Below are 16,417 nucleotides of genomic sequence, written 5' to 3'. Positions count from 1 at the left end.
AATGCCGGCTTTGACCTTCCATATTCACCGGATGTCATCAACACGAAGTTCTGGCTTTTCACGAGGAAGAATTTAAAAAACAAACACGTTCTGGATTATAGGAATATCTCGACTTTTACATCTTTTGATTTTGATGAAACAAAACCAACGAAGTTTATAACTCACGGATTCAGCCAGGATGCATCAGCAACATGGGTGGTTGAGATGAAGGATGAATTCCTCAGACTTGTAAGTGAAGTCATTTAAAAACATAACCTCCCCTATGTCTGTTCTCGGTATAAAACAACGTTCATCATATCTGGTGTGTCATTTGAGTAAACCTATTATTAGTTACTTTTAGGATAATAGTTGTTTTATTTCACTGTATCCATGTTTCTTTGTGGGTAATTTAACACTGCACTCGGCATATTCCAGCTGTAAGACGGTGGTGATACAAGGAGCAAGTCTGGAGCAGACATTCCAGCAATTAAGCTGAGCCATCTAAAAAATGTGCCGGGTATAGGTCTGAAAACACGATATCCTTTAAACATCCGTGTGATTTTAGTGATTAATTTAACCTCTAACCTAGAGGGAATCTCATAGCGATACACAGTGCGAGGGTCAAACCTTATATCAATAAATATTATACATTAATCATGTTCCTCGTTATTGTATTCACTAATGCATTCAAACACACTAGTGTTCCATTATCAGGGTGACTTCAACGTAATAACGGTGGACTGGAAGAAAGGTGCAGAGTTCCCCAACTACGACCAGGCCGTGGCCAACACACGACTCGTTGCTACGCAGATTAAAGTTGTCGTAAGTAAACTGGTAGCCCGTGGTCTGAAGCTACAGGAGCTTCACCTGGTCGGACACAGTCTGGGGGCTCATACGTCGGGGTACGCTGGCTTTCTCATGAAGGGAAAAATCGGAAGGATCAGTGGTAAGTGGAGTAAATAAACACGGGATGTCAGCAGCCTCAGAACCACTTATCGAATTGAGAAACACAAACTTGAAGAAAACTTGTTCATCAAAATCAGTGAACAAAAATCTCGATCATACACTGAAACAGGTATGAAGAAGCATACGTGGGGTGAAAACCACATGAGTGGATAAATGGAAATCAGTGATTACATCAGGTATTCGCGAAAGGGTCAAGCGTGTTCTGTCTCACCAGTAGCCTGACACATTTAGCCTAAATGGGAAAGCAAAAGTAAAGCACGTGTACAAGAGCTGCATTGTTAATGATTATATTAACTTGAATGACAATGTGTTTCTCAGGTTTGGATCCGGCTGAGCCCAGCTTTGAGAATCTTCCTGACGTTGTTCGGCTCGACAAAGGTGACGCTCTCTTCGTGGACGTCATCCATACAAACGGCGATTCTGTTCTTTTGGGAGGGTTCGGCTTAATGGAATCTTCCGGACACGTTGATTTCTTTGTTAATGGCGGTAAATCACAACCTGGATGTAAGGGGGCCATATCTGGTGCTCTGAGCAGTATATTTGGAAAAGGGGGATGTAAGTACTAGGAATTTGAATAATAGTGGCAATAGTCACTTTACACATCTTATACCTTGTATGTATGTTATGGTTTGCACAACCGGTATTGGTCCGATGAAAGAAAGTATGCTCATGACATCGTATTGGCCAAAATCATGACCAGCATATCTTTGAACGAGCTGAAGGTTAGAAACATATACATTAGAATGACATATCCATCGCTTAAATTGCTGAATGGATCAGACGTCTAATACTTCCCGCCTGCCTTGTGTGTAGCCATCGGAGAAGAGGTAGCATGCAGCCACGGGCGGTCCCACCAGCTCTACCTGGAGTCCATGTCCTCCCCCTGTCCCTTCACATCATACCCCTGTCCCAGCTACGTGAGTACCCTGGCTACACATAATTATATCACTCTATGGGTAGCGTCAGTGCTCGTTACATAGCATCTCCCAGCTATTTATTTACAATAAGCACATATTTTGTTTTATGACAAGTGCTGAATACTTATCGCTATCTCTTAATACCAGTTTAAAACGTTTTGCTCCTTCTATAGAAGCATTAGTCTCATAATACTGTACATCAAGATGTACAGACTCAGGGATGTGTTTCTTCACATTTCTGAGTCTGTTTTACATGTTTGTTATCAGTATTATGTATCTGCGTGCAATAATGCTAACATCATGATCAGTTATGATATAGCGTCATATGTGACAGGAAACTTGCGTCAATATTTTCACAATTTAACGTCTTCAAAAAATGTAGTAAATGTCTGACTACGAGATAAGCCATGTCCGGTGCATCTATACCTTTATCTAACAACACAACACATGGTTAACACGTGACGTCTCTAGTTTCAAACTGCAGGTACACAAAATGCATAGTCACAGTTTCCAGACAGCACCCATTGACTGTTAAAGGCATGCCTGTGAACTAACCATGTGTCTGTTACTCTAGACGTATGTAATCCCTTGTGATAAATTACATCATATGCATGATCAACTATAGGAACATCATTTGTGCTCTGCAAACACAATCATAGAGAGAAGCGCGCAACTGAGTGTAGGCTTAAGCAGCTGCATTAGATATACATGCAGAGATAACAGACTCAGTTTGTCAAGATATCCTGTATGGTATCCTTGACTTCCTAAGTCCAGTATTCGGGGCGCGGTGGGTAAGCTGGCTACAGCGCCAGGCTAGTGATCCAGCGAGGTTGAGGTGTCGTGATCGAGCCCACCTGTGACCTGGAGTCAACTTTGTGTGCAGACACTTTCCGTTTTCTCACAACTGTAAGTGTGCAGTACACATCCCTGTGCACGTAAAAGAACCCACGAATCCTTTGGTATATGACCAGATGGTGGCCACAAGAATATGTGCATACACCTAGGTGCGGGTACAGCAACGTGCAGTACACTTGGACAAAGCACTGTGACTATATGTCCCAGTCCACCCATCTATGAATTGGGTACCTCGTTAGGATGAGAGAGCCACAATAAACTCGGTGCGCCTGGTGGCAGCAAGAGTTGTATACTCCCCAGTGAGTTGAGATTGATAATACGATTTGACGCTGAGACGGACATCCAATGATCGAGGGGAAACAAATACCAGCGCCCTGAGCAAACAATAGTTGCATCGATATGTGCGCTATACAAATATCTAATAATAGTATGCATCTGTTAGTCGTCGGGTTTTCACTCGTCAATCAAAGTCAAGGGCTCTATTCCAAACAATATCTGAATCAAACTATTCGTGTTTCAAGCTGTACTGTGGCTGTGACAGTTACAGAGATGTTATTCCATGGCCAGCTCTGATTTAATATATTACGCCAAAGACCTATATACAGAAGCAAGTACTGGACACAAAAGCCAAACAGTTGTTACATTATTGGAATGGACCAAAATCGGTGATAATCCAGCGGTTTCCGGAACGCATATTTATGTCGTTCCTTGGATAAGAACATGGCCCCAAAAGTATCTATTTTGAACTGCAAGTGAGTGATCATTGCCGGAAACAAAATCACATGCTGGCACAATGCATGGTTAGTTCAATAAGGCATTATTTGGTTGTATTTCACCTGATGTCAACAACATACCTTAACTGTAAAGGATTACCAATCCGACCATTCCATATCTATACTGTCTGATCATTGTCACCACCTTACCATAACTATTACGTATGGTCATTGTAACCATTGTACCGTAAGCATACTGTTTGCCCTCTGTGTGTCAGGATGACTTCAAGAAGGGAAAGTGCCTGACGTGCGGTTCCACTGGCTGTTCCCAGCTCGGCTATTACGCTGACCAATATTACGCCCGCGGTAAGATGTACCTCAACACAGGAGGCAAGGCGCCATATTGCGGTAAGTCACATGACTAAACAAACTCTTTTAGAGTTGCCTCCTGACAGGATACGTCCCGAAACTTTCAGAGTAAATTTAAAACTTACCAGTATTTTCAGCGTAGATTGGTTGTGATAATTATGGCTCAATTTGACTACAATCGCCAGCAACGGAAGGAATGATGTCAACCAAGCTAGGGGCGAAGGTACTGTAAGTCCCCATGGTCCCCAGTATGGTGATCAATCGCCAGTTGTTGGTGACCTATAGTAGGACTTTTGTTTCGTACTGTTGTCGCCAATTATTTATTTTTATGGTAGTTTTAAACAAACAGCTGTGATAGTCCAGTATTACGTTGTCCTTTGATGACATTTACGTTCTAAATTTATTGATTTGATATTGATACAAATGAAATTGACCTCGTCACGTTATGACTGCAATATTGCCGATGTGACAATGAACATTAACTCCCTCACTCCCTCCCTCACTTTGTCAGTTGAAATGAAGAGTGTGAGAGTGGTCACGTATATATGGAAATTGGAAATAAAATTATCACAAATAAAACACCATGTGGAATAATTATATTAATTATCATCACATTTATGTAATGTTTTAGGATACCACTATGGCGTTGAAATAAAAACAAGTTCTACCAAGGATACGAAGGGTCGACTTTATGTCAAGATGGAAGGCTCATGGGGTACCAGCAATTTCGTCCCAGTCACTGGGTAACTGCAGTTGTCACTAGTCATACAAACACTTTAGAGAAAAGACTTGCAGTCATTATACTGGTTTAGTATCTTTTATCTCAGAGTTAAACCATGTTCAGTATCTTAAAAATAATTCAGCTGTCAATGATATGTCTACCTAGATGGTCTACCTGTATATAATCAGTCAGTCTATAACAAACTTAATTACAGAGACGATGCGGTGAAAGCAGGTACTGAGGTTCAAGACGTGATTGTCTCCCCCGTGGAGGTTGGCGATTTGAAATCTGTAGTGTTTAAATATGTGAAACACACTGGTTTCTGGCTGGGAGGAGGCGAGGACACGCTTAAAGTGGAGAGGATTAAAGTTACATCGGGGGAGAATGGTGACAGGTAATGTTAAGGTCAAGTCATCATTTAATACTGGTTGGAGAGGATGGTGTATAGTGGGGAGCAGGGGTACATATTTTCTAACAGTATGATGAAGTATGATGCATTTTAACTTCATAACTCTTTCGATTCTTTGGCATCATTGAAGACTTGTTAAATGAACATTGGAAATTCCGAGAACACGATTTGCAACTCTAAACATAAACACCATTTTTCGTACAAAGGAGAAAGTCATCCTGTCCATTTGCCTGTATCAAGTAATAGGAGTTCATTAAGTTGAACGGGCGATGGGGTGGCGTAGTGGTTAAAGCTTTCACTCGTCACGCCGAAGACCGGAGTTCGAGTCCCACATGGGTAGAATGTTCAGGTGCCTCCCGACATGATATTGCTGAATATCGCTAGAAGAGGCGAAACTTCACCCACTCCATATTAAGTTGGAGGTCGTGGACTGGTAGGTATCAGTGTAGTAAACGGATCCAAAACAAGAATCTGAAAAGCAGTCCTAATATCCTCGAGATCAAGGTGCTGGGATACACTCTGGACTAACGGAAGAATGGCGGAATCGATCCTTGTCACAGTTCTGTTGAAATATCTACCTGGACACACGAAAACACAAGAAATATCTACCGAACCATTGTCGAGACCCGTCTGTTACACCAGTTGCTCCAAATAGAGAAATATGACTGTTCCACTCCGAATCCGTGGACTGTTTAGGACGGTAAACGTCATTATCTATTCAAAATGTTTGAATGGAGTTTCGTCTGTTCCAGTTATTTGTTTTGCTATGGAGGGAAAGGGGTGCAATCCAACACAGAAGCTCGGACCACCATCACCTCCAGGACGACCTGTTGAAATAAATTATTTATCTTAAAACTGACATTTTTCTGACTGATTGTGATATTACGTCATCAGTTATTCACAGCGTTATATGTGATGTGTGACTAACAAATTACGTCACGCCTGTTATTACAGTGTTACTACAACCGGAATGAAATTAGAATCTATTCTTGCATTACTATTACATGTCGTACCTATATCTTGAAATAACAACAGGGCTTTAAACCACGAGAATACAAAGAAAAGTAACATATTTGATATAGGATCGATTTGCACTGGTGCTGTGTATAGTAACACAGTAACTAATCTGTGCAGTGTGTAGCGATTCCATTATTCGCTCAATGTAAAACAGAATATACCGGATCTTAACCTGTTATCTGAATACATCCATGTCAGGAAAAAAAACCCAGCAAGATAAGGGTTTGCTGGTAACGTTCTAGTGCGGAGCTAGACGTGTCGCGTTAGATTGTTCAAGACGTTTGACTTTTGGACTTCTGCTGTCGCCGCCATGAGGTGTTTTGAGGCTGGGCTGACTCTTTGCGCATTGCTAGGTAGGTGCCAAGATACGCTGCCCTGCTGCCTTCCAAATGCTGAGGACCTGCTGTATAGTGATCCTCCATTCAAAATAGTATGTATTCTCAGTTCGTGTCATCCACAAACAACGCAGGTGGTGTTAGGTTTGTCACAGATACATACGCTTTAACTCTTGTAGTGGTATCTCTTTAAAACACTCTCAGATGACCGTCCTCCATCAGTCACGTGACCAGAGCTTTCCACACAATCACTTGACAACGCCCCTCTGGATTTATCGATGATGTTATGATTTCAAAAAGTCATATAGTATATGAGCTTTAATATGTCAAAACAAACAATGATGACAAAGACTTTGACAGAATCCCATGGTATAAAAGCCATAACTTGGTGTCGGTCTTCGTGTAACGAAAGGTTTAGCAATATATTCTGAAGTTCGCCCCCGAAACATTGGTGAAAGACTTTGTCGTCTTCCTTTATTTCCAAACCTCTCACGCACCAAACATGGTCTCATTGGCGACAAAACATCATATGCTTGGCTAAGTTGGACGAAGACTATCACTGATAAGGGCAAACACAGAAAAGTCTATGAGTGGAAGATGGTATGAAACTGTATGAGCTCATGAACTTGAAAGAATCCCAATCTCTGAGCATTGTCGAAGCTCATCCTGAACTCATTTTGAACAAAATATGATTCCCGTTGAAACACGACCCAATTCCAATTAGAAGGTTAGCGTATACAGGGATCATTCTGCAGTTACATAACCAATCCGTCCAGAAGAATGGTCCATTTGGCAGACCCACAGTGAGAACGTCCTGTGAGTGACTTTAATTTTACACCGCACCCAGCAATATGACGGTGGTCTGTAAATAAACCGAGTCTGGAACAGACAATCCATCCAGTGATCAACAGCATAAGCATCAATCTGCGCTCACTACTTAAGTCCAATGATCTTATCACCACCAGCAGAATCCGTCTCAGTTTCAAAATGATTTCACTTCATTGTTTAAATGTAATTGACACATGCAACACCTTCGTGGGATCATCCAAAATATTTGAATATTTATCACGATGGTTTACATCCTTGACATCCGGCTTTATCTGACCCACTCCAGCTGTACCTGACCCTCTCCAGGTGTATCTGACCCACTCCAGCTGTACCTGACCCTCTCCAGGTGTATCTGACCCACTCCAGCTGTACCTGACCCTCTCCAGGTGTATCTGACCCACTCCAGCTGTACCTGACCCTCTCCAGGTGTATCTGACCCACTCCAGCTGTACCTGACCCTCTCCAGGTGTATCTGACCCACTCCAGCTGTACCTGACCCTCTCCAGGTGTATCTGGCCCATTCCCGCTGTATCTGACCCACTCTCGCTGTGTCTGACCCACATCAGCTGTATCTTACCCATTCCCGCTGACCCAGTATATGACCCACTCCCGCTGTATCTGATCCACTCCTGCTGTATCTGATCCACGCCAGTTGTATCTTACCCATTCCCGCTGACCCAATATATGACCGACTCCCGCTGTATCTGATCCACTCCAGTTGTATCTGACCCATTCCCGCTGACCCAGTATATGACCGACTCCTGCTGTATCTGATCCACTCCCCAGGTGTATCTGACCCACTCCTGCTGTATCTGATCCACTCCAGTTGTGTCTGACGAACTTCAGCCGTATCTCACCTATTCCTGCTTTATCTGACCCACGCCCGCTGACCCAGTATCTCACCTACTCCCGCTGTATCTGACCCAATTCAGCTGTACCTAACCCACTCCACCTGCATCTGACCCGTTTCAGCTGTATATGACTCACTGCAGCTGTATCTGACCTACTCCAGTTGTATCTGACCCACGCCCGCTGTATCTGACCTACTCCTGCTGTATCTGACCCTCTTCGACTGCATCTGACCAACCCCAGCTGTATCTGACCAAATCCAGCTGTATCTGACGAACTTCAGCTGTATCTGACCTACTGCAGCTGTATCTGACCCACTTCCACTGCATATGACCAACCCCAGCTGTATCTGACCAAATCCAGCTGTATCTCACGAACTTCAGCTGTATCTGACCTACTGCAGCTGCTTCTGACCCAGTATCTGACCGACTCCAGCTGTATCTGACCCAATCCAGCTGTATCCGACCCACTGAAGCTGTATATGACCCACTCCAGGTGTATCTGACCTACTCCCGCTCTATCGGACCCACTCCTGCTGTATCTGATCCATTCCAGTTGCATCTGACGAACTTCAGCCGTATCTCACCTATTCCTCACCTATTTATCTGACTCACGCCCGCTGACCCAGTATCTCGCCTAGTCCCGCTGTATCTGACCCAATCCAGCTGTACCTGACCCACTCCAGCTGCATCTGACCCACATCAGCTGTATATGACCCATTCCAGCTGTATCTGACCTACTCCTGCTGTATCTGATCCACTCCAGTTGTATCTGACGAACTTCAGCCGTATCTCACCTATTCCTACTTTATCTGACTCACGCCCGCTGACCCAGTATCTCTCCTAGTCCCGCTGTATCTGACCCAATCCAGCTGTACCTGACCCACTCCAGCTGCATCTGACCCACTTCAGCTGTATATGACTCACTATAGCTGTATCTGACCCTCTTCCGCTGTATCTGATCCACTCCAGCTGTATCTGACCCACTCCAGCTGTATCTGACCCACTCCAGTTGTATTTGACCAAATCCAGCTGTATCTGACGAACTTCAGCTGTATCTGACCTACTCCAGCTCCATCTGACCCACTCCAGCTGACCTAGTATCTGAGCCACTCCAGCTGTATCTGATCCACTCCAACTGTATCTGAGCCAATCCAGCTGTATCTGATCCACTCCAACTGTATCTGAGCCAATCCAGCTGTACCTGACCCACTCAAGCTGTATCTGACCCAATCCAGCTGTACCTGACCCACTCAAGCTGTATCTGACCCAATCCAGCTGTACCTGACCCACTCCAGCTGTATATGACCCACTGAAGCTGTATATGACTCACTGCAGCTGTATCTACCTACTCCCGCTGTATCTGACCCACTTCAGCTGTATCTGACCCTCTCCCGCTGACCCAATATCTGACCCACTCCAGCTGTATCTGACCAAATCTAGCTGTATCTGACTCACTTCGGCTGTATTGAGTTGTATCTGACCTATTTCAGCTGTATCTCACCCACTCCCGCTAGCCCTGTATCTCACCCACTTTGCTGACCCAGTATCTGACACATTTCCGCTGACCCAGTATCTCACCCACTCCCGCTGAACTAGTATCTCACCCACTTCGCCGACCCAGTATCTCACACATTTCGCTGACCCAGCATGTGACCCAATCCTGCTGATCCAGTATCTTACCCACTCCCGCCGATCCAGTATCTCATCCACTCCCGCTGACACAGTATCTGACCATTTTCATTCCACAGTTATCAGTGACAGGATCGGCGCATCAGACAACAAAACAGTCTGTTATCCAGTTGTCGGATGCTTCAGCAACTCTCCGCCATTCGACAACGCAGCATCAGTACTTCCGATAACACCGGAAGCGCTAGGAACTGGGTTCATGCTATACACACGTAAAAGTACTGGTCCCGAAGACTATGACGAACTCAACTACACCGATCCATCTAGTGTTACAGCGTCACAGTTTGAACCTCAGAAACTGACTAAAATAATTGTACATGGCTTCGCTAACGGTGGCAATACAAGTTGGGTACAGTTGATGAAGGATGCATTTCTGAAAGTGGTTTGTGGTGACATTCAACCTTTATAAACTAGTGGGCAAAAGAAAGTGAACACTTTTTATTTTGACGTTTTGGCAAAATTATGCCCCGGCTAACAGCGCAACTGAGAGAAAGAGGGCCATAGGTATGAGGCAGATGGCCAACAACAGCCATATGTATATTGCAAGGGCAACGAACGAACATCATCAAGCTGCTCCAGCGTTACAGGCAGACTGGTAGCACCCAAGACAGGCCACGATCAGGCAGACTGGTAGCACCCAACACAGGCCACGATCAGACAGACTGGTAGCACCCAAGACAGGCCGCGATCAGGCAGACTGGTAGCACCCAACACAGGCCACGATCAGGCAGACTGGTAGCACCTAAGACAGGCCACGATCAGGCAGACTGGTAGCACCCAACACAGGCCACGATCAGGCAGACTGGTAGCACCTAAGACAGGCCACGATCAGGCAGACTGGTAGCACCCAACACAGGCCACGATCAGGCAGACCACACGTGACGACCCCACGACCATCTGCGCACTCTTCATGTGCAGTACCGGGCACCACGGCAACGGAAACGTCGGCAACGGTTATAGGACAGTCACGTACCGTGCTATGACGTCTACGTGCAGCAGGTATCACAGTTCGGCGTCACCTGCGTGGAAACCAGGGACATCGTCGTCGTATGTTACAGTAGGCAAAGACTGTACGTCGCTGGCTGGTACGAAATTGACACCAAGTGATTTTTACAGATGAAAGGCGATTTACAATGAACGTATTTCTTTTTATCCATCATAATAAGCGTGTTCACCTTTTTTTGCCCACTCTAGTTTATTTCATTGCAAATCTGGAATAACACAACAGACTGAACGCTTTGAAACTGTACATACTATTAGTAAGCAGGCTACAGAAATCGGCTCTAGGTCAGTACTAGCGTACTACACTTTCAGAAAAACGGTATTTTCGGAATTTAAAATATTTTTGAACACTCAAATTACTTTTACAACGTCCAAACGCCATGCATACATAAATGCAATTTAAGTAAAAGAAAGATGTGTGGGCCAGGTTAGTCGTATAGTGATTGATCAAACTGATTATAGCTAGATCTGCACGTAAGAAAACACTTTCATAGTTGCATAAAATAAAAAAATCCAAGGTTCAGTGAATTTCTCAAAAGGTGCAGGTTTGACAAAAGTTGTAATCCTTAAAATCAAAACGTTAGGGAATTTTCAGATAATTGCTATTCCTCTCATTTTAACCTATCACTAATCAAATGTAGCTCCTCAGACAGATGAAAAACAGACATGTGAATACTTGTATTTCTGAGTAAGTCTTACTAATATGATTACTCCTTTCAGGGTAACTTTAACGTTTTGATTGTCGACTGGGAAATTGGGGCGGCATTTCCGGATTACGCACATGCCGTCGCCAACACACGATTGGTTGGCGCCCAGCTGAAGGCTCTGATTGATCTTCTCATAGGCGCAGGGCTTAGATTGGACGATGTTCACTTGATTGGTCACAGTTTGGGAGCCCATGTTTCCGGGTACACAGGAAGACGATTGGGCGGCAAAATTGCCCGAATCAGCGGTACGTTGTTGACCAGTAGACAGTCCGGATGAAAAAGATAGGTGTATGTTCACGAATCAGGGTTCATATCTTGTTACCGACTTGGCAGATTCGGGGAAGTGACTGTATCCAGATTTATCAAGATATGAAAGTCTAAGACATTTCTTACTTAGAAATTGTTTGTTGATCAAGATAACTTTGAAGGCGAGAGATCCTGGTCAAAATTGCAGCAATCCGTTCTCGACGTAAGAGGATCGGGTGGTCAGACTCGCTTACGTCGTATCCACGTTGTGTAGATCGATGCTCATGTTGATGAACATTGGCTTGTCTCTTACGCTACATTGCTGAAACACCGCTAAGTACGGCGTTAAACAAAAAACAAAAGCAAGAATTGTCATTCAGCTTTCGAAATACAGTATTGGAAAACACTTATAATGGAATTGAGCACGACATTCTCAAAAACTGACGCATCAGTGACAAAATGACGTCCCATGCAAATAATGTTTTTAGGTGTACCCTGCACTCCTGTGTTTCATATGTGCCATATGTTCCTTATCAGGTGAGCAGGTCACAAGCCTTTGCATGTATTTGGTGGGTCAGGATTTACTGACGTTTGCACTAACAAATTCTCATGGATATGGGAGCTTGGATCATTTGGGGCTTTGTTCAGTCAAATGTCAGATGTATTTCTGATGCAAAGATATTGCATGTGGTTCGATAGGAGGACCATCATTAATGTGAATAAACTTAACAATGTCCATGAGAACAATATTTGGATGTCTGTATATGAAGGACTGTGGATACAATATTTCAGGATTGGATCCGGCCGGACCCAACTTCAAAGATGTACCAATAGCGGTTCGACTGGATAAGACTGATGCAGTGTTTGTTGACGTGACTCACTCAAATGCCGGTACTTTAGGCATCACGACGCCCTCTGGGGACGTGGACTTTTATGTGAACGGTGGCAAGAACCAGCCCGGGTGTCCGTCAAGTTCCTTCTCAGGGACTCTTCAGTCTCTCTTCGGAGGCGGAGGTATCAAAATAGTATTGGGAATTTATTTGTGTATTTGAATCATCTTATTTTACACCAACCTCAATCAATTGCCACTATCCCATCCACCGATGCCATATTTGCATCTGCGAAAATACACAAGGAAAATTGTTTATTTCAGGTGCTGAAAAGTCACCCTGTATTTTCTCAAGTGTAGAAATGAAAACTCTCGTGAACTTCTTTTTGGTCGCATTATCTCAATCGAGTTTTCATATTTATTAAGATTGTCGATTCAGAGTGACTGATGATGGTTCATGGTTACAGAGTCCTGCATGTTACAACGTTTGTGTTATAGATGTGGCCTGCAGTCACGGTCGGTCTCACTTTCTTTACGCTGAGTCCCTGCTGACCACTTGTCCCTTCACAGCCTACCCCTGCTCAAACTATGTAAGCATGTTTTGTGCGTACAGCGTGGGGTTTTACTGCTTTTCTTGTTTGATACGTGTGGACTTAATTGTTTGCTCCTCTGAACAAGATCGTTGACAATATTGACCCCCTAATTCTAGAAGAAGCTTGTGGTGTTATTGTATGTCCCAATGAGATAATAACCTGAGTGTTACACCAGTGAGAACTACACTGTTGCTGTGTTTGAGATTCATTTAGTCGCTTGGAAATATGCGCCAGTGCTACATGTAGCTTGTAATTCCTTGCGTTTCATTCAACAAACAGGCACATGAAGAGAAGTGATGAATGTTGAGGTTCAGTCGTTATTGGTTTTACAGGATACTTTCAACAGTGGCCGGTGCTTGACTTGCGGGAAGCAAGGTTGTTCGCAATACGGGTTCCACGCCAGCGACTACAATGCCCGAGGCTCATTGTACTTCAATACTAGAGCAAAGGCGCCTCTTTGTGGTACTTGTACTTACTTTCCTGGACGTAATTTGTGCTGCGTTGTCCCCCTTTAGTTGAGTCATGACGCGTGCATGTCAATTTACTGCGTAAAAGATCATGGTATTTCACGTGGACATTAGGAAAAACTACACCAAGTAAGCTGGGTTAAAATCAGCCCTAAAGGTATTCTGGTAAAAATCAGTCGTATAATTTACAATTCGAAAACAAACACATTTATTGAACATTCAAAATACCGGTATTCACTTGGACGTGAAAGTAGATAATTCACTCGAAGATTGGTATCAGACTAATGTGTTTACCTTTCCCATACATTCACTGGTTTTTCGGTGTGTCTGTGCGAATATTCATGCGTGTTTGTTTGGTGGACACATTCGCTCACCATCGGGATGTAGTGGTCTTGCTCCTCGTCTGTTGTAGGTTTCAACTATGGCGTACAGCTGACGTCTCCTGATGGCATTAAGGAGACGAAGGGGAAGTTGGCTATCAGGCTGATCGGACAGTGGGGAGATAGCGGCTTCATCACAGTCACAGGGTCAGAGAACGCTGCTGGTTTAGTCATTTTGATACACCAGAATTTATCTGTTAACGACATTCGAAAGTTTTGTTTTCACTACAGACAACTTTATTTATTCCTTTGTAGGGACGAAACTTTGAAACCCAAATCTACAGTATCCCGGGTGGTTGTCTCCCCTGTCGAGGTAGGGGACATAACTTCCATAGAAGTGAAGTACATCAAGTTCACAGGGTTCTGGCTTGGTGGTGGAGAGGATGTCTTTGCTTTGGGTGAAATCAAGATCGTCTCTGGAGAAAATGGGTCAAGGTGAGATAAGGCAGAAAGTATACTCAAAACTAGAATAATATTGTCCTCGTTTTGATTAGAACCTGGCATTATTAGTGTAAATGTTCTAAAAAAAGGGTACCAAATGACACTTGAACCCTAACTTACAGCATTAGATGATTGGCTGACTGTGTGCTTTATTCGCTTTATGCGGAGGGCTAGACAGGGAAAAAACAAGTACCATTATTTACTATATTTCGGTATGACGTAGCCATGGATCGAATCACCGTCCTTCCCATTTGGGAACTAAGTAATATCCTCAAGGAAACCCAGTCTTCTTTAGGGTTGCTGTTCACAACTTCCTGTCATCCCTTTGTAGTGAAACCTATATTCCTGGGTTGGAATCCTGTTGTAGCTTTACGTTTCATTGTCAGCGACATACAGCAATTTGTGAGTTTCAGCAAAGTGGAAAACGCTTGAGAACTGAATCACTTCGGGGTTCCCTACAACGTGTGAAATAACTATTCAAAGCAGCATTTAATCACTCACTCACTAACTCCATCCTACCGACCACGGAGGCAGTGTCCTGTCCATGCAGTTCGCAATTTGTTAAAGATCAAATCCTGGTCAAACTCTCTAATTCGGCCATTACGTTTTTTGATACATGTTACAATGATTCACAGTATGTTCAGTAAGTGTTTACAACGTGATGTTTTCAACACGATGTTTTGCTTTAGCTACCTGGTCTGCTTGGGGAATCGTCTCCTGCAACAGAACGTTGCTGTCAAGGCTGCTGTGTCCGGGAAGTCATCCTGCTGAACATTGTGCTTCTTTATCTTCGAATGGAAATAAAGGAGCAATATTTTAGTTGAAAATGTCTTCCGAATTGTATTTGTATAGTTTGTAAGTTTCGCTTAACGCTTTGCCTCAACGTGTAACGTTGGATTTACCGTTGGTGATACCACTTGGCCTTTGGAGATCGCTATTCCCAGTTTTGGGGAAGTATTGTAAAGCAGCATCAGCAGCAGCTGGCGGATTTATATCACCCTGTTCCATGTAGCTAGGATCAAATTGCTGTAAACAGTCCATTCAAATTCGCCTAAACTATTGATATTCAAAACAATAAAATATTCATTTATAGTTTCTTTAGCTTGGAGAGTACACCCCTGTGAATGAACGATATTTGCCCCTCATGAAAAACTCCTGAGATTCGATGTGCGGATTCGCTCCAGGATCCGCTTATGTTTGGTTCGAATTCCATATTTGTTTATTCAGTTTTTAGATTATCAGTATTGATCTGATTTCCTCCGACTCTACACTTGACACTGACCCGTCGTGATATATCTGGACTATTGTTTCACACCGTAGGACAAGATAGACATGTTGATGGAGGAATACACCAAACCGTTTTAACTGATCCTGATACGACGTGCACCAATCAGCTCCTGCTACAGGATAGCTTAGAGGTTAAAGTGTTAACCCCTCGCCGTCATCCCACATGGGTGCAATGTGTGAAGTTCATTTTTGGTAGTCCCTGTCGTGATATTGCTGGACTAAAGCTCACTCACTCATGATGGCATTGGAAACTTGTTTCGGCAATGCAACAGGAAGTCTTGAAATGTCTGACTATGGTCATCCGACGAGAATATTTCAGACAAAACTAAAATGGTGATATCTTATGCTTTGGCTGTACGTGTTTGCCCAATCTTGGAACTTTCATTTCAACCTGAAACGTTTTCTTGTCTCAATTTTCCCATCCGCAGATTAAATTTCTGCCCTGATGTGCATAAATCCCATTCACAATACATGTGCATCGAAGGACAAGTCATCTTGATTTTTCCTTGTCTATAGTCATCAAAATACTTTCGGAAGCAAAGTATATTTACACCATCAGTTACTTTTACGACTATTACAGAGTGATCTAGATTATATAATTTTTTTTTAAAAAACCTCGTTACACTGTGACAGTTAAAGAAGGAACATCTTCATTGTGAATTTCTATCGCTCACTGGTAGGGTTTTGGAGACAAGACGCAAATAAAACTGGCTCATGCCATTGGCATAGGCAATTAGCAGGTTGACTCAAAAGAAGCCGGATGAGTAGAGGCATATATTTTACTAGCGCTTCTACATACTTTGCGTAGGTTGGTAGCTT

The 16,417-nt window shown here is 43.5% G+C and overlaps 2 protein-coding genes across 2 annotated transcripts; both read left to right on the top strand.

Annotated features, from left to right (window-relative positions):
- The first annotated feature begins 1,817 nt into the window (after positions 1–1,817).
- Positions 1,818–5,763, top strand: LOC137292102 (pancreatic lipase-related protein 2-like). Its single transcript, XM_067823646.1, has 5 exons — positions 1,818–1,862; positions 3,709–3,838; positions 4,431–4,542; positions 4,735–4,914; positions 5,682–5,763. Exons 1-5 carry the CDS (start codon positions 1,818–1,820, stop codon positions 5,761–5,763), a joined length of 549 nt encoding a protein of 182 aa, XP_067679747.1.
- Positions 5,764–6,099: 336 nt separating this feature from the next.
- On the top strand, positions 6,100–15,138 carry LOC137290502 (pancreatic lipase-related protein 2-like). Its single transcript, XM_067821482.1, has 9 exons — positions 6,100–6,299; positions 9,709–10,028; positions 11,369–11,600; positions 12,394–12,615; positions 12,929–13,020; positions 13,356–13,485; positions 13,903–14,017; positions 14,126–14,305; positions 15,001–15,138. The coding sequence occupies exons 1-9, from the start codon at positions 6,257–6,259 to the stop codon at positions 15,080–15,082; spliced, it is 1,416 nt and encodes a 471-aa protein (XP_067677583.1). The 5' UTR covers positions 6,100–6,256; the 3' UTR covers positions 15,083–15,138.
- The last annotated feature ends 1,279 nt before the right edge of the window (positions 15,139–16,417 follow it).

The sequence above is a fragment of the Haliotis asinina genome, chromosome 7 (assembly GCF_037392515.1).
Source record: "Haliotis asinina isolate JCU_RB_2024 chromosome 7, JCU_Hal_asi_v2, whole genome shotgun sequence".
NCBI lineage: Eukaryota > Metazoa > Mollusca > Gastropoda > Lepetellida > Haliotidae > Haliotis > Haliotis asinina.
Note: the sequence above shows the minus strand (reverse complement) of the source record. Positions and strands in the feature narration are given on the sequence as shown.